General features: G+C 38.1%; 1 protein-coding gene across 1 annotated transcript; it reads left to right on the plus strand.

Moving 5' to 3' along the window:
* The first annotated feature begins 584 nt into the window (after window positions 1-584).
* Window positions 585-22,650, plus strand: mpzl1l (myelin protein zero-like 1 like). Its single transcript, XM_031750281.2, has 6 exons — window positions 585-732; window positions 7,157-7,338; window positions 10,213-10,423; window positions 13,342-13,471; window positions 17,824-17,929; window positions 20,314-22,650. Exons 1-6 carry the CDS (start codon window positions 660-662, stop codon window positions 20,407-20,409), a joined length of 798 nt encoding a protein of 265 aa, XP_031606141.2. The 5' UTR covers window positions 585-659; the 3' UTR covers window positions 20,410-22,650.
* Window positions 22,651-23,877: the final 1,227 nt, after the last annotated feature.

Raw genomic sequence — 23,877 nt, forward strand, 5'->3', positions numbered from 1 at the left:
ATTACACATGCACCACATCATCAGATTAAACGCCACCTGATCCACCTTTGTCTTTGCGGCCCTTTCTTTTCGGTACGTCTAGCCTCCCAGAACTTCTGTTTGCTTTCTTCATATTTCTGACTAGCCCATACTCCTGCTGAATCCTTTTCTGTACTTCCTCATTCCACCGCCAAGTCTTCTACCCTTTTGTCCTCTTTCCAGACAATGCACCAAATACCTTCTTGACAATTTCCCAGTCATCTGGTAACTCTTCAGAGTTCGTCTCAACTCCTCCCTGAACTCTGTGCAACATTCTTCCTTCTTTAACTTCTGTTATTTAATTTTCACTTCTTTTTCTAGCTTCATTCTCCCGTGACACCACATTGCAGTCTACCTGTGTGCCCCTCCCTCCACCCTTATATATCACCCTCTGTTCTTCACTTTAGTTTGGTTTCATTGAAGAGAAAGGGGTTTAAAATATAGCTGATACTGATGATCCTCCTTTTGTTTGCTGTCTGTTGGTAGACGTTATGTGTGGTTCGTCTGGTCGTTCTATAGGGGGCAGCAGCAGCCGCACCCATATTTGTTTGTACCCGCAGCGAAGAAGAAGAAACCACTAGGACAGTGGAGGGTGGAGGAAAAAAAAAAGCGGAGCAACTACTCCTGTTTACAACCACATAATGGAGTCCAAATGGCCAAATACGATTCGCAGGCGTATATTATTTACTGGATTTACGCTTTGTGTTGTTTTGGGTGAGTGTTGAAGCCCCGCTTGGGTTAAATTTCCATTTGTAAACGTTTGAGTTCATTATTTTAGGTGGGATCTCAGGTTAGCAGGCTAGCAGCGTTTACACCTCTATTCCCAATCCTTTAAGAGTTAACACGCCTTTCTTCAGCCTCGTAAGCGAGAAACTATCTTTAACACAGCCCGGATTTTTTTTTTTACTGGGATATGGGATAGAGACTCCACCTTATGTGAGAGACAGTGTTACAGAAAATGCAATCTGTTAAATTCACTAAAACATGAATGGAGATTGGCACAGGATGGTGGCTGCCGCCCCTGGCCGCGTCGTCCTGCGGAAGGTGAAGGTGGGTTCAGGCGTGGAAAGTAGCGATGCTAACCAGCTGTTTAGCTGAAATAAGAGTCCCTGGGTGTTTTAAGACCCATGCCGTATTGATTTAAATGTCCTAGTAAGGCAGGAGATATTTAAAAGTGTGTGCTGTCGTACATGTAACCAAAATTTAAAGTAAAGCCGTTTAAACGCTGATTTCTGAATAGAGCTTTTGTTGGGCGTGTGTCTCAACGGTATTTACGTGTCACCTGGGAAATGTCTTCTACTAATAGAGCTACCAATCAAGTCTTATTTTATTTACATAATCGAACAGCACACTAAGACTGTTTTTATCTGCATGCAGGTGGACTAGCACAGCCTCCAGCCCCCGCGATAACGTCTCATTTCGTCGTCCGCTAACCGTATTTTGACCCAGATAACGAAGTATGTTGGGTACTAAACACTGTGTACTTAATGGTACACGTAGCATCACAACGGCAGGGACATGATTTTTGCGCCAAGTTTCGCTTTGGATAGCCAGATTTGCGTCACTATTATTTTTTTTTGTTTTTGGCAGGAAGCACAATAGTGGCTTCGTGTTGTAACTACGTGTTACTGCAGCTGCCTGCAAGTTGATGAGAGGCACGGACTGAAATGACCAGGGGCCCTCTATCTACTCATGCACAGGGTATATGTGCCCTCGCAAAGCACACAGTTTGGTCGCATAGTAATATAAAAAGCTGTGAACTACAACACGAACTTGCATTCATTACTTTGACTAAGCCGTTTTGTGCTATACATTTAGCAGCTCAAAATGTGCATCTTAAGAAGGAAAACATACACTTTAATCTAATTTATCTGTAGTTAATTTTTTACAACATTTTTAACATCATGAACATCGGAAAAAATTATATTTGCATACAATTTGAGTAGTTTTAACAGTATGTATTAGGAAAGTGTTGACTCTAATCCACAATTGAGCATCTTTCATTTTTTATACCAGAGAGGAGTTGTAGTAGTTGATCCTTAAGAAAACAAATCTGTATACTTCATCCAGGTCTGAATGTGAAAGTATCAATTTTTCTATCAAGATAGTTCTTATTTGGAGAAAGCAAGACCAAACAGTTTGGAGCTGAGAGAGATGTGGTTTGGGGTTTAACAGATTTAAAGAAATGCACCGTCCAACATTTCACATGACAAGACAGTTTAAAACAGCAGGTTTCATGGGAATTTAGACCTGTGATGTGGGTGTAGTAAAACTAAATAAATGTGAAAAGCATATAAATGAGAAATGACATAAGACCTAAAATTGAACCTTATGGTGCACCACATTTACCTGTGGGCTGTAGATGACGGGAAGTTGCATATTCTTATTAGATAGGGTTTTTTGGGATTTTTTTCTAAGAGATAAAAATGAAACCAACCAAGTGGTTTGTCCCTGATCCCAACCCATCTATTAAAATCCTGTAATCTGTTGTATCGAAAACTGCTCTTATGTCTAAAAAGATATAGTGGCTTTCTGTCCCTTTTATGCTGTTTAAAAGAAGGTGTTTGGTTACCTCGAGGAACGCCTTTTCTGTGCTGTGTAGAGCTCAAAAACCCAATTGAAATTTCTCCAAACTGCCATTTAGGCACACAAACGCTAAAGTGGGTTGAAATCACTGTTTCTGAAACTTTTGATGAAGGATGAAGAACTGAAGGATTGTATCTAACAGTTAACATCACTGAGACTGCTTAAAACAGCACCTAGGGTTTAAGGATCACCAGGTCTCACGGATATATCCTAATGTCGTTGGTGTTGCAATGAAAGAAGAAATAATAAGAAGTAAATGTGGCAGTGAAACTTAATACAAGTGACCAGCTGGAAGCATAAAAACAGAAAACATCATAGAACCTAAAATCGAACCTTGTGGTACACCACAGTTAATGTGAGCTCAGATGAGTGAAGCTTTTCAAAAGAAGTGAATTTCTGTAATTTGTGATTAAAAATGGGAGTTAAGAAATTGGTCCGAAGTTATTAAGAACTGAAGGATTAAGATTTAGTTTGTTTAAAAGATGCTCGACCACACTATATTGAAAAAGCAATGTATAAAGAGCGGTTAATAATCGATAAAACAATGATTTAATAAGGTTTGTGAAGAAAAATGTTGAACATTTCTCTGCCATCTAATATTTAAAAAGACAGAAAAAGTTTAAAATGGCGGCTTTTAGGATGACTAGGTCAAAGTATGTCTTTAATGCTGGTGTACAACTGAAAGAAGAAGGTTCACAAATAGAAAATTACCCCGCACCTAAAAATTTAACCTTGTGGTCAAGCACAGAAAATATGAAGTGCAGATTATGGAGAGCAACCTTTTTAAAAAGATACATTCTGAACTCAAGCACTAGCAGGTCATCTTCTGCGTAATCCAGCTGATTTTTTTTTCTTCTTTTTTTTTGGGGGTTGTTTGTTTGTTTGTTTGTTTGTTTTTACTTCAAATCACATTTAAATCATTGGTAGATCACTCCGCTTTTACAGGCTCAACATGATCTGGCATTTTAGAAAGGATGTGCATGAAATTGCAAATTAGCCGACTCAGCAGTTGACAGTAACTTTATTTGATGTTGGAGAGGATGTTTCTGTGAAGTGAGATTAAGAGCAGAAATCAAACAGTTTTGTCAACCCTAAAAAAAACATTTAAAGCTGTTTCCTGAAATTTGAAGATGGAAAACAGTGTTCTGCTTTGAATCACAGACTGATATCATCTGACAAATACTTCCTTTCTTTTTATAAATTATTGTGAGATTGTTTCAGCAGTGTGCTGACTATGTGCTGCTCTAAGAGTTGCTTTTGTTTTTGAAGCACGGTGTTTCCCCGAGTCTAAATCTGTTGGTGTTCATTAAACAGACTTGGATCTAATGTCTGCGAGAGGCCGAGGCTACTTATTGTTCTGTTGCTTTTATACCTTGGCCTGCTAGCTCTTCTGATTACAAGATGTGGAAGTCATGTATCTCTGTTTGCTAATACTTGTGTGGCTCGATTTGTATATTCATAGTTGTATTAAAACCTTTCAAGGTGGCTAAAAGGTGAATGTACTGCCAAACATTTCCTACTCATAGCTGCTATGGTCAGCTTATTAATCATCAAGCTGTGCAGTCAGTGTTTGACATTTATCACACAGCCTTTTAAAGAACATTTGTTGCATTTATTTGTCTCCAATGTGTCCAGTATGCACTGCAATCTTGTTTCTATAATTTATAGTTGTCAAAAATGGTTCTGATTTGGTGATCAAGGTTGTGCAGATTTAGTCAGGGTCACATTTAGGTATATATTTTCTGAGCTATAAGAACAATCAGATTAAGTATCACATTACCTGATGCAGGTTGCCATGTTAACTTGAATTTAACAGATAATCTAATCTGGTCTGAGCAATTTAGGTTTAAAATTGGAACCAGGTGCGACATTTCCACGAAATCATTCTAATAATTATGATCACAGTAAAAAGCGCTGGTGTTGTGAATGCTGGAAAAACTTTTCATTAGCTCTGTGTTCATCGGTCTCTAAGCTGTCACACAGGCCTAGAGAACAGTTGGTAATAATCTGGCAACCAACCATTTGCTTGGGAAAAATGTGTGTTCTGCAATTGGTTGCTGGAGGTTGAAATCAATCACAAAGCAGGTGCTGCAACAGAAATTTCCCTGTGATTGCTCTGGTCACTAGCAGATTGCCAAAGTCACCGACAGGTCGATGAGTTACACGCAAGTCATCGACTTGTGTGCAAATATTCGTCAGCTACTAGCCGAGCGCTAGTATGACTTGAGAAAGTGCAACCCAAAACTGGAAATGGAGAACATTGACTTAAAAAACCAAAAAAACTCAAAAACAAAGTAGTGCCTTATTGCCGTAGTCATTTCAAAAGACTTTGTGCCATGCAGTTTCACTATTCTCAGAGGGTATTCTTGGTGACTGTTTGCAGACAAGTCTACTTTTTGGTGCTGGCCTTGCACCTTTTTTGGGGGGGGGTGTAACCTGCCGTGTTACGCTGCGGCCATTGCAGCTAGGTTGAAGACACAAGTGTACGATTGTTTTTTTTTTTTTTTTTTTTTCTTCCAGTACAAGAGCTTAGAGATGTACGTATATACAGAGGGAGATGTTACAACAGTGGAAAAACCTTGCAAAAGAACACTCGGCAAAGTCTTGCGGACCTACATTTACACCAGAAAATCTCTGAAAATTAATCAGTCTTTTTGTAGGATGTTTATGGCTAAAAATCTGTGAAACTTCAGTCTCTTTATTTGCAGCTTCAGTGCTGTGTTTTACAGTTTAAAAATTATTCTTTATACGTCTTTGTCTTATATCTTTATCTTTGTTCCTTTGATAATGTCTAAATGAAGCAGGCTGTCACAAGAGACTCTTGTGACAGACCCTGTAGCAGGAAGTCTGGTTTAGCAGAGACGGCTGATAATCAGCATTGTGATACCTGTTAGGTTGTTTCTGAGCAGAGAAAGCCCGTGTTGCTCAGTTGTACGTCTCTCTTTACACTATGCACAACCCAACTTGCCTTTGATGCAGCCATAAATGGGAATTGAGGATTCTGGATAATTGAGCAGAGCTGTACAACCATCCGTCTGTTTTTCCGGTTACATTAAAATAGTTTGAGTAATCTTACAGGTGGTTGGATAAGATACTACCTCTTTCCATGTCTCTCACAAACTGAAGTCAGACTAAAATCTGTGTCCGGCTTGTCTCACTGCTTGTGACCTCACTTCAGTTGTTTATTTAGTGCTCTGACTCATACATATGTGTTTTCCCACATAGAGGCCAGTTAAGAGCAAGCAAGAAGTACTAAAACAACATCCAGCTCTACAGGACAAGCATGAGGAAGTTTAGATGGGTTCAAAGATCAGTGGCATGAATGTGTTAGACTGTAATTTATGATTTTGGGGCATGCTCACAGTAAACGTTACTACCACTGCAGGGTTTGGACGAAATCTTTTTAATTAGGGACACTTGAATAATTAATTCAGTGAAATTAAAATTTAATAGGGATGCACCAATTGTGAAATTCTGGCCTGATACATGTTTGTTTTTCTTATGTGTATGTGTTGTGCCCTTTGTGTTGGGGGAAGCAAAAGAAATCTTTCATATATATAAGTGTCATGATGTCAAAGAAGTTATTTTAACAACTTCAAACAAAGCAAACTTTTTTACAAACTGTGTAAGAAAACATTTCCTGCTAGAAGTGGTAACAACACTTAATTCACTACTTGAGGCAAAAACACCATTGGAGTAAAACCAGGCTGCAAAGGATGAGAAAACTAAAACGCATGACTCAGCTGACCCCTCCCTAGTTGGACTCCAAATGACAGGAAAAGCAAACAGGATTAAAATTACTGATGCAGATGGTAACGAGAATAAGAATAATAATGATTAAAAAAAACCCAATCCAAGATAAAACATCCCAGGTAGAAAATATTTTCCAATTTCAGTTTTATTATGTGACAAACAACTAATTCAAAGCCCTTCTGCACGCACAAATAGTGTGCTGGAGTTGCATTTAATTGCTTTTTGTGGAATTTTATGTGACAATATTGTGCAGCTGCAGAAGAGTTACAAGGTTAAGTTTTATCAAAGTGTTAAGCAGGTATGTTATATTTCTGCTTAAATGTTTCACCACCTGGGATAGTTTTAGCAGTACTGCTGCTCTATAATGTTGCTGGTGAATGATGAAAAATGCCCCTTGTTTTGTTTACCTTAATAAAGGATGCTTTCTGCAAGCGACAGTTACGGAGTTCCAAACCTAAAAACTAAAAAAAATGATGTAATTCTAAGGTGCATTGACCACACTAACTCGTGTGGACAGATTTTGTCCCTTTTTATTAATACTGTGGGACTGCACCAAGCTTCCGATTATTAACCGATGATTAACAAGGCTATTATAGTTACCTAAAACTAAACCTAAAAATTATTTATGAAAAAAAAATAATTAAAACTAACTAAAAACCATTTTGGGATCTTGGAAGACTAACTACAAAATAAACCAATAGCCTTTCTGGATTGTATACCTGCTGGCCGTGGTGTTGGTTTAGCCCTGAACCCTTGCTGCTTTGTGTGCTTACACTTGTTGTTTTGTGTTCATAAACAGTCACAAGACCCACGTCTGCGATCGAGATACACGCTGATCCTGAGGTGATAGTACAGAATGGTACCACGGGGATTCTTCGATGCACCTTTAAGTCCAGCGAAGTGGTCAGCTCGGTCACCACGGTGACCTGGTACTTTCAGTCGAGTCATCCCGACAGTCAGTTCTACAAATCTCCATACGTGGTAAGTCCCCGCTGGTTGTGTCCGCTCTGGGAAGATTTCCCGCAGTTTTAAGGATGTTTTCCTGCGATTGTTTTATCTGTGGTGACACAAGAAGAACGGATGGGTGAGAGCACATTGTTATGATTTGGTTTCAGTAGGCTTTCAGTTTAAGCGCCAGCCTTTTAAAAAAAACAAAAACAAACAAACATCAGGTACAGTTTTATTTCTTTATACTCTCTCCATGTACTGTCTTTACATATCTACATATTTGTTTTTATCTAATTTTTCCGTTTGCTTTCATCTGTTTATGTTCTGCTGCTATCTTGCTTGAGCATCGTAATTGGATCCCGTGGTATGCTTTCATTTTTCTCTTTAGTTCTTATAGCACTTTGTTGACTTAAATCTCTTTGTAGACTTTAGTTTTCAGCTACAGATTTTTCCTACACTGTTATTTATTACTGCTGAGAATTGACTTGTGGTGATTAGCATGAACTTATTAGTGTATATTCCTCTAAAACTCTTATGCAGCTAAAAAAAGAAAAAAAGAGGGACGTTTGTGTGGATCATGTCCTATCTACAAAGACTTTTTGTTTACAGTCCAGTCAGGCTGGGCGGGGCCTGTCTGTCTGCTGTGATCTGACTCATGCATATATAATGACATAGCTGAAGGGCCTTTAATTTGCAGAGCAGTCATGGCAGAACACATACACGCAGTCTACACTTGGAGCATGTTGTAACATCGAGCTGTGTATCTTAAAACATCAATCTCTCTGACGTTTCAGACCCATCATTTGCAGACTAAATACTTCTCTTCCTGCAGAAATGATGCTTGTCCAAAAAAACACCAAAAAGCTAAGATAAGGGAAAGCTGCTCAGTGAAGGAAAAAGGCTGTGCAGCAGTAATGTTGGAAAAAAAAAGGTCTTTCTAGTACCTCAGATATTCTGTGATTAATCCAAATGTCAAAATTGTCCAACACACTAAGCAACTGTTGTCATTAGAGATGGCAGGATACCAAAAATTTGTAGTTGGTGCATGCGTTTCAAATTCTACGCATTTCAGTACAAAAAAAAAAAACTAATCAAGAGTGACCTACTTTCCCTGTAAACATCTGCAGGGCCGTCTTTGAGCTGCCTAGACAGGTTTGAGATGTTCCCTCCTTTTGTTTAAGACATTGTGCAGTGAAAGAGGTTCAAAGTTGGCTTGAGACCCAAACTTGACATTAGAGAGCAGCTAGGAGAACAAAGGGGACATGCAGGAAACGGTCCAGGGCGTTAACCAATAAGATTTTAAATTTAATTAGGCTGCATTAGATTTGGCTTCCAGTCATTTATAAAAACAAAATTGCTGGGATAACATGATCATTTTCTTGCATTCATTTTGACTACAAAGGAGAGCCTTTAATCATCGACTTCCATCCAGAAAAGAAGTTGTCAATCAGTACTGCCTAATGTCGCATTACTAACCCTTAAAAAATCTGAAATGAGCTGCAAGACAAATTGAAGCTACAGCTACAGTAACACAGCTTTCACCATTACTGATAGGTACAAATAATTACATTACAAGTTATTTAGTAGTTTAATGTTGCATTTAAATTACATTAATGCTATTTTTTGTTGCATTTATGTTTATAGAACTACAAGAATGAAACCAGTTTACTGCTTTAATTATTACTAATAAAACTGAATAATTGTTGGCATTTTTAATCCTTCTTTATAGTTTGATAACAATATGAAAGCCACTTCAAGTTCTGTCTGTTTTTCTACAAAAGAATCGAATTATCTGACATCAACTTTGAGAGAATTCTTTATTTATTTGTTGTGTTAATTTTTCAAGGTAGAGAAAAAACCTCAGCCATAATAAAGAAAAGGAAAACTGCAAAACAATTTGGGATTCCAGTAAAGAAGAAAATCTAGTTGAGTTGTGGCAACAAAGCCTTGTTTTTGTATGATGTGTCATGTCATCTTGACTGAGCCAAGGCCAAAGACCACAGAAACAAATGACAGATGAAAAACTGCCGTCTGTGTTATAGTCGTAGCATTGGCAGCAGCAGCAGCAAGTTCGGTATCCTCATACAATTCACATACATGATGCTTGATGTCCTGTCAGTTCCACGTAGCACAGTGTGGCTGCAGTGAAGACTGTTCAGTGTGTAGGTGTCTTATGACAGCTGTTGTTCCTGTATACAGGAATATTAGTCACAGCCAGGAAACCAGTTTGTTTGACCTCTTTGTTTACTAAATTATGGAAATATTTATCTATTAATTTATGTATGTCAAATATAAGAACAATATTGCTGCAGTGTCTGCATTGTCCAAAAAAAGTCATTTTATTTAGCACATATAAACACCAAAGTGTTTATATGTTGACCAAAGTGCTGGACGATGAGTAAAACCCAATACAAATAATGTAAGAACAAAAAAGAATAAAAATTATAATTTTAATAAATACAAATAGAGTACAAATATAAAACGATGGTAAGAAAGCAGTAAATATTAGAGATTTTTGTTCAAGTAATTGTCAAAAGAATGTATTATTATTGTTTTTAGTACCCGGAGATTTGTTTTTTAATTATTGTACACTTTATTGCATTTTGTCTACATCTCTGTTCTTTTATTTAATCTGGCATTACTGTACTTTTATACATTTTATTTAATAGTAAAAGTCCATGTTACAGTATTGCTTGGTCTGTTTGTGCTATTGAAAAACAAATACATTTAATCACATTGTGGGGAGAAAAATGTGGGCTTGTTTGATCACTAAAATCAGGTCATTTTAGCCCGTTGCTCGGTGGTTGCTAGACAGCAAGGCTGATCTAGATGAGAATGTTCAGGGGTTGGAAATGTCCCCATTTATACATGAGTACATTTTCACCAGCATTTCCTTCCTTTTTGTAGATTTTCTACTTTACAGGTGGGAGAGGATTCCCAGGGCCAGAGGAGTTTAAAGACCGCGTGCAGTTTATCGGGGACATCAACAAGAGGGACGTCTCGATACAGCTAAGCCCGACTTATTTCAGCGACAACGGCACGTTTTTCTGTGACGTGAAGAACCCCCCAGATGTGAAGGGGACGCAGGCTCGAACCGAGCTCAGGGTCGTGCTGAAAGGTGAGTTTTTGTCGGATTTACATTGAAATTAATGCACCAGAGTTAAATGTTGGAAATGTAGAAAATTTATAAAAAGACAAATCAGTGACAGGTTGAGGTAGTGTGGCTGGGAAAGATGTCTTTTTAAGTGCCTCCTGCTACTCTGCGGCCTTGGCCAGACACTCGTCAGTTGTTTTCACCCACTCAGCAGGGCTCTGCTCACACACATGCTGATTGGATGGCGAGAAAATGCAGTGTAGCACAGTGTGAGCCTCTGCGCACTATCGCTTGTGTTTCCAGGCAAAGAGGAGACTTTTCTCTGTTTCACTAGCTGATCAAACATGATGGACTGGATCGTGGCCATCTTAACCACAGTGTGTCGATTGCACCACCTGTAACAAGTTAAATCCTGGACTACTTAATGGTTTATCTAGGAATGCTGTTGCGACATGCTTTTATACTACTTGCAGTCCAAACCGGATTAACTGCAAACTTTCTTTGAATCTCCTGTTAGGCATCTGTAAACATTAGATCCATATCTCCCAAATTGAAAAGATAAATGTGAAAGACTGTCAAGAATAAAAGTGCTGAACACTGACTCTACGCTGCCTGCTGGCACTAAACAGCACACAGTGACGTATTTAGCTGCCAAAATGCTTTTCTTTTTTTATGGGCTCACATTTATTCCCTCGCATGCCCTAAAAAAAATCGCTTATTACACGATTAAATCGAGCATTATGTTACAGTGTTGGGTGTTCATATTAGATGTGGGTAAAGTTATGATTAATTAAAAAAAAAACAACAACAGAGAAACAATGTTCGGTGACAAGCTCATTAGAGATTTATTTATGCCATCCTGTTACGGGAAAAGGACGTTACCTTTGGTCTTTCATGAGAGCAGGTTTCCACTTGCATTGGCATGTTTGTGCATTGCAAAAAGGGGCACACACATACTGTTTTTATATGCTGTGTGAGTGATAGACTAAACCCGTTCACTATGTCCCTCTACAGATATTTGTGTTGTTCTCTCTCATATTTCTGATCAGACTGATTTGTAAAGTTGCAATTGCCAATCAGGAATGAAAAACGCAATCATTTTCTGGCTTTACCCCATAATTCACCAGGTTTTTGAGGCCCTTCACGCAAATTTAAATCACGCTAGGAGTGTTTTAGCCTCTAGTCTGCATGGCGCCTTTTATGGTCTGCTCGAATCACAGAATTTTGACCACAAGAACTGTGATTTCATCACCGAGTGGGTGTGACCACTGTGTTCCCTGCCAGAGAGATAGTATTTGGGTAACTGGGCAACAAACATTATCCAAATATCCCCGAAAGCAGCAACAGGTCCACGGCCTGATTGTCTGCTCTGTCTAATAAACTGCATGTACCTCAGCATATCTCTGAATCTTGTTCTGACTAGGTCTGTCAGCCAGGGTTCACATTGTAGTAATCTGAAGTGGAAAATTGCACTAAAATACAAGTCTTTAATGTTGCATATATTTAAAAAAAACAAGCAACCCAATTTTCCTTTATCTTTGCCACATCAATGGACCAATTCCTGTAAAAGAAAAACAAAAGGAAAAGAAAAACTATAAAAAGTTGTAGGAGAAGTAGATTAGACGTACATTTTTATGATTAAAATGATCACAACAGTACATTTACATACACAGCTGAGGTCATAAATGACTCCATTTGATCACTTAAAGGTGAAATTAATTAAAGGTACAAAATAAACACATCGAATATCATCAGTTAATGAGAAAAGACTGATAAATAAAAGCTATTCAAGCACATACGGCAAATCACTGCACAACCACTGTTTGTGTTCACTCAGCTGAAGACCACATGTGCATGTGATGGCTTGTCTGTTTTACATGTGGCTGCACCTCTTCGCAGGTTGAGGTTTTTCTTTGTACCGAACATCTGTATCTAGGAAGCAATAAAGGGTCTAAATAGAGCATGTGTGTTGTACTCGAGTATGTTTTAGCCGCAGTTTCTTTTAGCTCTCACAATGAGCTGCCTTGGTATTGTTCCAGCTTTTGTTGCTCAGCTTTCAGCGATACACCCAGCTGTGTTCTTGGTTTCCAGGCCCGGGGGTTCAAGTTTTGTGCTTTATTTATGGTAGCATAACTGTATTTATACATGGTGAAGGAACCGAGTCGGCCTTGTGCTCACAATCCTATTTTTTTTTATTCTGAAATCCACTTTTTACTTTAAAATAATTATATATATACATATATTCACACACTTCTGTTTATCTTCACACACTTTGGCTCAAACAAAGAGCTGCCTTGGTGTTGTTCCAGCTTTTAATACTACTGGATACTCAGGTTTAAGCACCACTCCCATCTGTGATGTTAGTTTTATTTCCAGGAATGGGGTTTAAAAGTGTTTTATTTATAGTAGCGTAGCTTTATTTACAGTGACTGAGTGATTTGGGTCTTTCACATGAAATCTAATTTGTTTTGGTTTGGAGGATATTCTGAAATCCATGAAACTCTTTTTGTTGTGTTTGTGTGTGTAATATCAGTACATTTCACAATCTTGGGCAGTTCTGTCATAATCTGTGAGTAATTAGTCCAACATTTTTGGAAACTCTGGACCACTTTAAAACATTACAAAATAGTCTGTTAGTTGACTCAAGACTTTTCCACAGTCCTGCAGAGCGGTTGGCCCTGCGCATCAATAGAAGCCAGTTCAGATGTTTCGGGTATTTGGTTAGGATGGCTCATGGGTGCCTCCCAGGCATGCCCAACTGGGAGGAGACCCTGGGGTAGACCCAGTACCCGCTACTGAGATGCCCTGAGAATGCCTCAGGATCCCCCAGGATGAAATGTTAGGTGTGGCTGGGAATGTCTAGAATATCATGGATGTGTGGACTGACCTTGAATGTTCTTCATTGTGTGTGTGTTTTTTTTGTTGTTGTTTTTTTTTTTCAGAGTCGTATTCGCAGAACAACACTACGTTTATAGTTGCAGGAGTTTGTGGTGCTTTATTGGTGCTTGTGCTCATTGCTGTGGCGGCCTGCATTGTCATGAGGGTGCTTCACAACCGCCATGATTACGAAGGGTAAGTGAGCCATTCGACTTTCCGCTGTTCCTGATTACCGATGACCTCAACTACAGTGCAGCTGCAAAATTTTCAAAACTTCAAAACTATATTCAGAACCTAAAAGTAGCTTCACTCTCAGCTCCATCGTTATGCAGTTATAAGCTCAACGCTCATTTAATAAATGTAACACATATGTACACGTGATAAAACAGCTATTTGGTGATCCACTCATATATATCCAGACATAGTCGCAGTCAAACCCTTGTTAGTTTATTTATTTTTGTTCTTAGCAGCTTTAAGGTCCATATTTATATTATAGATATAAAAATATAAAGATACATCATGAAGAGCAATAAAGTTTTTGAAGTTGTAATTGCTGGTAAATACTGAATACTACAATTATATGATTTACACCTTTATATCTATACTAGTAGTTTCAGTGTAAGTGTGACACTATCATTATATTTAAGTATGAAATATTGATCTTGTGTGAGCGATGCACACGTGATAATGATGTACATTTTTCAGACTCGCCAACTCTACTTGCATTTTTTTCAGTATAATTAATTTCGTTCTCAATGGGACTCAGTTACGGCAATTACTTTTTCAGTTTTCTACAGAAAGTAGTTAATAGTGAATTTTGTGTGTTATTTATTTACTTTAATGTATTTATTTAGTTTTTTAGGGAAGTGCGATACTGTTATTAACCCACATCCATGCAGGGTCTGCAGGTGTTTTCTTCATAAATACAGTTTAGACAGTATTAAAGTTTAACATTTCTAAAAGATTTGAGAATGTTTTGTCTTGTGTGCCACAGACAGTGGTTTCACCTGTAAAATCCTTTATATCTACAGCTATATGTGATGTTTTAAATCCATAAAGTAAGTGCTTCATCTGCACATCCTGTAAAAATGACCTGCAACAATAATGATAAACAGCAAGTGGTATTTTAATTGATAGCTAGCAATGAGGATATGTTAACGTTAATCTCCTGTGAATACAGAAAAATACCCCCACAGACTGACTGAATTATAATTGGGTTGTTTTCTTTGGTTATTTGTGTCTGTTGATGTTTAATGCTCACATTATGTATTCATTATACTGATGTAAAAATTATACTTGATGCTGTTAAAATGAAAGGTAAGTTAAACAGATGGTACTGGTTTCCTAAATCATTGTTTTGTTTTCAGTAATATTTCACTTCAGAGGTTGTTTTTTTCCTGTTAGACCGGTAACCCTCTGTATAGCTCTAACACTTCACAGTATCTGGTGTTTGGTGGGTACTAATTATTAACACGTTTGTTTTTAAAAAAGTGTCAACTTCAGACTACCTCAGACTTTGCATGCCTGAGGTATTTTTGACCACGTCTACCTCGCATGCCATAGAAACTCTCTCTACATCTGAGGTATAAACAAAAGAGCCACAAATCTGAGAGATGTCCCTCTTGTCCATCAGGAAGGTGTCAATGAGAGGACAGGTCTGTTATGCTGTCTTTTGAGAACCGGCCCACATTTTTAAAAGGTTTGAACACTAAATGTTGCAAAGCAGAAGCTGCACTCACTGAGAGGTCTCTCTTGTCAAAGCAGCTGCAAATTTCTTGTTGATAGTTTTGTGTTCAACCTTGAAATTTTGTGTAGCCATGCCAGTGCTAATGCTTTGTGTGGAAACAGTTCTACTTCAGGCACCAGCACTGGCTTCTGACTGAGTAAGAAAAAAAATATCTGGCACCTTCTGCTTGGCTGCTGAGTGGGTTGAGCCTGTGAGCTGAGCTAACAGGGATCTGTGGGGTGGCTGTTTTCACTGGTGCCAGTCATTTTTTCCCCCTCCATTACATATATGTATTGTATTAACACCACTAACTTCACAGCAACACCTTCCACTAACATCAAGGTTGAGCTTGTTGCCAAATAATCCACGCATTGTTGTTTAATGCATTTATATGTAATTAAGTATCCTGGTTACAGTCATTTTCTCCTTTAGGCAGATTTACTGTCTTTAGAACAATTTAATGTTTAATGTTAGGCAGGATTAATGTAGAGCCATTCACCTGCTATGATGCTGTGATGTCGCACAACAAGACTCGAAGTTATATCTACAGTAACCTGTCCGATAATCCTGACCCTCATTTACATAGAATAAGGAATACTTAATTACAGAATTTACATAACATGTATCAGCTGAGAAGGTAAAACTTTAATTCTTTAATTCACTTTTTTGACTATTTTATCAATAGGAAAAGCTAAAGGCAGCCTAGTCCCCAGGCCGATGGAAACCATTTAAACATGTTACCAGGTTATTTAACTGTGTAGAACTTTTATCCATCATTGTTTGCCACTAACATACAAAACTAAACAGTGTCTTTCTCATCTGCTTCAGTGAGACTAACCATTCGTCATCAGCTTTTTTTTTTCCCATGAAACATGTTTATTTGACAACAGTATTTACAGATTTTTATTTTTTTCCGCAGTGTTCAGTCACCTTAACGGGCCAAAATATTGGCCTCTCATTGTTCATTTAGCATTCATGTTGTTATTTTCAGGTAAACTGCCTCTCTCACCTGTTGCCTTTACTAGAGTTGCACTGATTGGCTGCTTGACTTATAATATTTACAACAACCCTTAGACTGAGTCATTAAATTGGATCATATATGTATTGATTCAAGCACAAACCGATTGGCATTTTGTTGTTTTGTCTGTTTTATATGTTATAAGTAAGATTAAAATTAAATAAATTTGTTGCGAATACAGAGACATCTTGAGGTTTGCTTGAGCTACTGATTAAAATCAAAAATATTTGGTTTACTCTTCATACTGAAGAAGGAATGATAAAACTTAGTATAAACATTTAGACTTATAGTCTTTTGTTGATGTACTAACATTAATCAGTCGTTGCTGCTCTTATGTGATTAACTTTTTGTTGTTTTGTCAAAAAAATGGTAAATTCATTGTCATTAATTAAGATGTCATTACAATAGAAGAGCATCTAATGACTGGTTTTGCCTCTTAACTATTTAAACTCCTCTTAAAGTTATTCTGTGTTGTTTGCACTAACCTTTTGTAAACGTATTATTAATGACTAATATTTATCCATAATTTAGATGAGCATATACTCGAAATCAAGTAATTCAGATGCAGAACAGTAAGATAAACAATAGAGAATGTTAATAAACCTTTTATTGGGTTAATTTCCACTGTTGTACTTCTGCTCTACATACCAAAACAATTGAATCAGTGGCTGTTTGTACAGTTTTCTAGAGCCAAAGCACAGACCTTCAGTGCAGTTTTAATTAGTTGAATAAAAGAACCTAATCTGTAATCCCTCAAATGGAATAAATTCAGTATCAGAGAAATCACCAGTCTTCACATTCAGATTATAAACCACATATTACAAATGATAATGTAATATAAGATCTCCCACATGGTCACACTGGGGAAAACTGGTCGGAGACGTGCGATGACCCAAATTATTGCAGCTGTGTGCAGTGAACTTGCAGTCTTGTTGCATTGGAACTGGCTGCTTCTAAGGTGCTTGGCTACTTTGCTTTTATATTGAAGTATCTCTGAGTTTTATAATTAGTTGAGTTAAGCCGCCTACTGGAAAGAGATTTGCAAAGACACTAGTTGGACTCATCAGTGCAAACTTACTTTGCTTGATTGCGATGGGTTGGCCAGCAGTCTGCATTTATAAATTAGATGACAGTAATTTGAAAACTTTTGCCAATCTGCCTGAAAGCAACTGCAGTCCGTTTGAGTCGGATCACAATTGTTTGGAGACCAGTTCTCCTACAGATGAGCCGTGCAGTTGGCAACCATAATTGTCCCAACTGCTTGCAGCTGGTTCAGTGCAATCACTAAGCAACTACGAATGTTTTTGCAGTCAGTTTTTCAGTCCTTTTTTAAAAACTAGTGTGACTGAGCCACAATTATTACCTTGTTGTTGTTGTAAAAAAGATTCAAAACCGAAAAGGGAAAAAACTATCACGTAGATAAAATTAAAACAGCTAAACTGTTATACGTAAGAGTAGATGGAGATAAGGTTCATCTATAAAATTAAAGAAGCTAAATTATAATACACTATGAATTAAGTACAAAATTATAAGCTGTACCCTTTGTGCTAAAGAATCAGTCATAAAAATATTCATCAAAATATCTTAATTTGGATTTTATTTGATTGCAAATGTGCTCCCAAAATTGTTGGCCTACCAATCTGATATGGTCTAAATCCCATCGGTGCACCTCTAGTCGGCGCTCAGCTGCAGCGTTTCATGTTCTCATGTCTCATGATTTTGTTTTTGTCTTGTCCATTATTTGTGTCCGTCTCACTTTGACTGTGCACCAATGATTGCTCGACTCCGTTACACCTAAACTAGCTGTACGTCCTTGGAAAGCGTGAACTCTCAGGCTCCGCAGCCTCGAAAGAAGGTGGAGTCCAGAGTGGAGGGCTCCAGATCTACCAGTCCCTCGGGTCCGCTACAGGTATGAGTTGGGGGACGAAAGAGGGAAGGAGCAAAAAACTAGTGGCTGCCTCTGTTTTACTGGAAGGTGGTCACATTTATGTGGACAACGTATCCAAATACAACTGAAAATAACTTTTTATCCATCCGTAATATTTAGTTTTGATTTTTATATGAATTTAATTTGTTACGTAATCTTATTTTCAGTTGTTTCCATTCATGTTTTTTATTGTTTGCCAAATAAAAAATCTAAAAAAAGGTGCAAAATATTAGGAAGAAATGAATAAGAAAAAAAATGCTATTGTTAGTTTACGTTTTTTAGACATCATGAACAGTTATTAGTGTTGCATTTCTTGTTTAGCTAATAGACTGAAATTTTCTGATGTGTGTTCTCCCTTTATTGATGTTTCTCAGATTTATCAGCTGTATAATTGACCAAACAGTCAACCCACCCTGAGAAATCTTCAGTGGGCTGTCTTAATACGACAGAGAGCAGAGCTAATCTTCAAACTTGCGAGTGAATTTTGCTTGAAACGAAACAAAACAACAAATTGGATTTGATTTCTAAAGTGTGAGTGAAAGGCGGCAGAATAATTCAACGAAAACTGAAAAATGTAGATTAAATGAAAAAAATGAAGGACGGTTATTTACAGACTACAGAGTCCCCCACCCAGTGGCCACAGTGAGAATTTATTTTTAATCTTAGGACAGCTTTTGACTATTAATTGTTTTTACTGAAGTGTTTCCTCTGAATAATACATGAAGGCGGAACTGCTGTCCTTGTTGCAAAAAATTAAATTTTTGCTATATTTAAATGTGAAATCTCCTTTCATCACTTATCCATGATAATAAGTAATATTAGAAAAATCAGTGTCAAGCACAACTTTTACATTTGTCTTAAGGCCAGCATGTCAGCATTTGTTGTTATTATTATTATTATTATTATTATTATTATTATTATTATTATCATTATCATTATTGTTGTTATTATTATTTTTATTTATTTATTTTTTAAAAAGAAGACTAGACTACCCCATACAGACACGGGACTGCTGTTCAGTTTTCGAGTCTCTTAAAGCGTGGGCGGGTTTTTTTGGTTTTGTTTTGGGTTCTTTCCCTTTAAATTGATGTTTTGATAACTTTTGCTCTACTTTGCAGTACTTTTTTTTTTTTTTTTTTTTAACTCTCACAATAACGTTTGCATTTCCTGTGACCCGTGCAGAGCCGTTTTTATGATACAGTATCGTGTATTGTGCAGCGCACGTTCCCAACTTGCGGCTGCGCGGGCACCGGTCTGCACCATTTATATTTAGAAAGAGAAACAGAGGAGCTGGTTCACCAGCTTTCTCACTGAGAGACGCTGTCACTGTAATTATGACTGCACCCACGGGATGACACAGCTGTCTCTGCGGCTGTAGTCACGGCTGTCACACTCTCACTACACTGCACTGTATTGTCTGCGTGCAGTGATGATCCTGTGGCAGTCCTGCACTTTTGTGGTGTGTTGGTCACGCTTCTCTTTAGGAAGCACCCAAGGCTCTGAATCTCAATCACGGCAAGTCTGGACGATTACCACGGCCAGCTGTAGCTTGTCCCTTAAAATCATCTTAAATGCAGTAAGATGAGATAAAATATTCAGCATCTATCCCAGAAGTTTGGAAACTATTGTATCACAGCTAAAGCCTGTCAACCGAATACAGGTATCAAAACATGAGGTGCTAAAGAGTTCCTCTTCCTGTCTTTGTGAGACGTATGTTAAATACTTGTATATTGAGTGACACTCCATATTTTGGCAGTGTAATGTTACTATTATTATTATCATTATTACTGAATGTAACCAGTGCCAAAGGTGTTAATAGGAGTGGGAAGGAAATGTGGAAAAAACTAATGTAAACCACTTTTCAGAGGCCCTGTAATTGCTAAGTAATTTTCCAAATATGGACTAATTATCTAAGCCTGTGTGTGTGTGTGTGTGTGTGTGTGTGTGTGTGTGTGTGTGTGTGTGTGTGTGTGTGTGTGTGTGTGTGTGTGTGTGTGTGTGTGTGTGTGTGTGTGTGTGTGTGTGTGTGTGTGTGTGTGTGTGTGTGTGTGTGTGTGTGTGTGTGTGTGTGTGTGTGTGTGTGTGTGTGTGTGTGTGTGTGTGTGTGTGTGTTGCCCTTACATCTCCACAGCTAAGCACTAATTAAGTCAAACTATAAGAAGCTGTTGTCTCGCAATCAGAAGCTCCATTTAAAAAACAAACAAACAAACAAAAAACACCTAGGTTTCTAACTTTGGGCTTTTTTAATCACCCATGTGCATAAAATCATATAAAGGTTGCCGTTTATTATTTGCTTCTTTCTGTATGTACTTGTGTCATTGGCTGACTGTGTTTCTTTCCTGCTCTGCATCTCATTTGTCCTCCAGGGCCCGGTGATATACGCCCAGTTGGATCACTCAGGCAGCAAAAACTCCTTCCATAAGATGGAGCCCGTGGTCTATGCTGACATTCGTAAAAACTGAAGAGGAACCGGGGACCAAATAAAGAAAAAAAAGTAAACAAAAATCCAGTAAAATATGAGACCTCTCTATCAGCTGCTCTTGGGAAGGGTGGGGATATCTCAACAGGGACACAAGTGGTGCAGTCTCTCTCTCTCTCTCTCTCTATTTCTCTCTCTCTCTTTAAAATTTTGTCCTCTGAAAGCATGATGATATTATATGATAAAGTAATGTCTCCATGTGCTTTGTTGTAAAAACAAAAGAAAAAAAAAAGCTATGAAAACACTCCAAGTCGATGTTCCACCACTCCGTTACATCAAAACTATTCTCCCAAAAAAAAACAGGGGCACACATAAAATCGAGAAAGCTTTCGGTTATCATTCCAAATATTATTTGTTTGTTTTTGTTTTTGTTCTTGTAGCTTTGTGCCCCCTGTGCCACATTAAAGGTTTAGCAGGCTGTTGCACCAACTCAACAGTCCTACTTAGGATGCTCACACCTGAACCGAGTGAGCCCCGTTTAATAAAACGAAGCAAAACAAAAGACCATTGGTGCGTTAAACTGTTTCTTCCAGAGAGAAGACGACGTTATAAAGCAGATATTTGAACGATACTCTCACTGTTTGTCTTACATCGCCTTCTCATTCATTGATCACTTCTGCCGAAACTTTGGTGCTTTTTATTGGCCGGTGAGACTGGTCAGAAACTGTACAAACAGCAACATCAGTAAAGATCAAAGAAATCCTACCAACGTCAAAACCTCAAGTTACATCTTTTTGTTAGAAACGGCGGACTGTAGTCGTCACAAAGCACCTGTGCTCTCGTCTTAACCAAACTGTGCCGCATTTAGGTCAATGTAAAGAGATGTAGTGTGGTCCAAATGTGTGCTCACAGTGTTAAAAGTCCCATTAATGAGCTGGGCAGACGCTCCACCGTTTTGTCCTCCTTTGTTTACGGGCTTCTGATCTGACTGTGGGCATCTCTGTCATCCTGAAAACCCGACTGGTTCATCAACAGGTCAGAGTTCAGACTGCGCAAGTTTTTCCTGTTCTGATGGGTCACTGTGTCACATTACATGATTATAGAGTCATAAAATCTTTCTACACCTGAGACGATGATGGCACTGAGAAGGAGGTGCTAGTAATTTCCAGGAAAAAAAAAAAAAATGTAAACACGTGGAGTCAACTGAAGTGGTGTGTATGACACACTATGACTCACTCAATCAGATAAAATTTGTAACTTCTGTTCACAGAGAACAGCTTTGCAGTGCTTTTGGGCAAATTTCATACTTTTTTTTTTAACTCCCATCTAAACGAGGAAAGAACCCCTGCATTCATTTCAGTGATCACTGGAATATAAAAAAAATTTATAGAATTAAAGCACAAAAAAAAAAAAATTGCTTCTTTACAAAATGTGAAACTTCAAGCTGCTCAGTCCTGAGAGCTGACACGATGATCATCCTACGAGAACAATAAAGAAAGTACATGTTCAAAAGGGAAAAAGGTACATTTACCAATATTGTTTCTATGATAAAGAGTAAATATGTCTGTAGTTTTTGTCGGTTATGCCACACTGCATGAGATAAAATGACCAAAGTTTGTGCACTGTGTCATCTCCGATTAGAAAGTAATCAAGGGAAATATGTGTTGTCTGAACTCAACCTTAGTCAAATTAAAAAGGAAAAAAACTACTTTGAGTAAAAGGATTAAATCTTTAACATCAGGAGAATAACTTCTGACTGAAACGGTAACATTTTTTTCTCCCGGTGGAAGTTTAGACGTCCTGTACCGTGAGTGAGCGGTGACCCTTAAAGCGGGCTCGACCTGTACTGTAACTTCTGTCTGTCTGCCTTCATATCTCATCACCTTCGCTAACAGCTGGTGCAACAGTCTGCCGAAGCCACGGCTCCCTCTCCATCGTTGGGCACTTCCATAGTGATGTTGTTCTGTAGAGGCGTGTGATGTAGATTTTTTTTGGTTTTGTTTTGTTGTTTGTTTGTTTGTTTGTTTGTTTTTTTACACCGCCTTCGGTAACTTTGCATGCAGATATAATGACATCTAAAGAATAACTTTGGTACTGCTCGGCTGGTTTATTTAATTTTTAAGAGCAGAAGCAGCTGTCTGACGTTGGTGTTACTGTGAATGCTTCAATTCTCTGTAAACTCCCAGCATGTCGTTGTGGTACCGGTAAAGACGCCGCGTTTAGATTTTCACCTCAGTGGAACATTCCGTACGTTTGAGTTTCAGTTGTTGTCACTTTTTTATTTTTCTTTGTCCCAGTTGTGTACATATAAACATACGGACAATGCAACCCAGGTAGATTTATGTGATTCCTTTGTTTTTATTAAAGAGCCATGGGCAGTTTTGTTATTTCTTTATGTTGAAATATGCATGTTAGGTTCAATTGAGGTGAAAGATCTCCTTCCTATGAAAACTGGGAGATGTTATTTTGTGGAACAATACACACATTTGCATGCAATTTACTAACATAACACGCATTATTATGAGAATATCCGTCCTCTTTTTCTTATTTATGCATAATATAAAGCTCTTTGTTTGTCAATCTAATGGGCCAAATATCTAATACCAACACTTTCCGATTTCAGATGCTTTAAATACATTCCAAAACTTTTGTTTTCTTCCAAAAAGCCAAATTCATTTTCTAATTTCTTTGGTTTTTGTTAATGCGAATATTTGTGTTGCTGTCTTGATTCCTTAAGCTTCGTCTTGTGATTCCAAATGCAGTAAAACTCCATGCTGACCAGTGTTTGTATATATTTCTTGCTCCTCATGTAAGATATAGTGCTGTTATACTGTAACTCATTCCAGTGTGGTATGGCTGTGGATGTCTTTCCTGAGAATGGAAGCGGTTTGCTCAAGAAAGTTGGTGGCATGCTTTGTTTTTCTTAAGTCTTAATTATTTGTCACCAGACAGTCTGACATGTGCACAGAGCTCTTGCAAGAAGTGTCACAACACCCGCCGTCTTAAAGTTTCTTCATGCTTAAGTTTCTTCAGCCAACATTCTGAGCAGAACACACTAATAAATGTGACCTGATTAAAAAAGCCTTTAAGTCCATGTTTGTTGAACATGGTGCAGAGGTATCCTGCAGAATAATTTGGGTAGGCTTGAAGTTTGCTCTTAAAGCCTAAATCCTTCAAGCCTCCTTTAGATGCTGAGATCCAGAGGAGTTATTCAACTACGGTAAAGCGGTAAAGGCTGTAAAGCTCATCAAACCCCTGAGTCTAAAACAGGGGTGGGCAATCTCAGTCCACGAGGGCCGGTGTCCCTGCAGGTTTTAGATGTGTCCTCGAACCAACACAGCTGATTTAAATGGCTAAATTAGCTCCTCAACATGTCCTGAAGTTCTCCAGAGGCCTGGTAACGAACTAATCATGTGATTCAGGTGTGCTGACCCAAGGTGAGATCTAAAACCTGCAGGGACGCCGGCCCTCGTGGACTGAGATTGCCCACCCCTGGTCTAAAATGTGTGAG

Source organism: Oreochromis aureus, linkage group 10 (assembly GCF_013358895.1).
Source record: "Oreochromis aureus strain Israel breed Guangdong linkage group 10, ZZ_aureus, whole genome shotgun sequence".
NCBI lineage: Eukaryota > Metazoa > Chordata > Actinopteri > Cichliformes > Cichlidae > Oreochromis > Oreochromis aureus.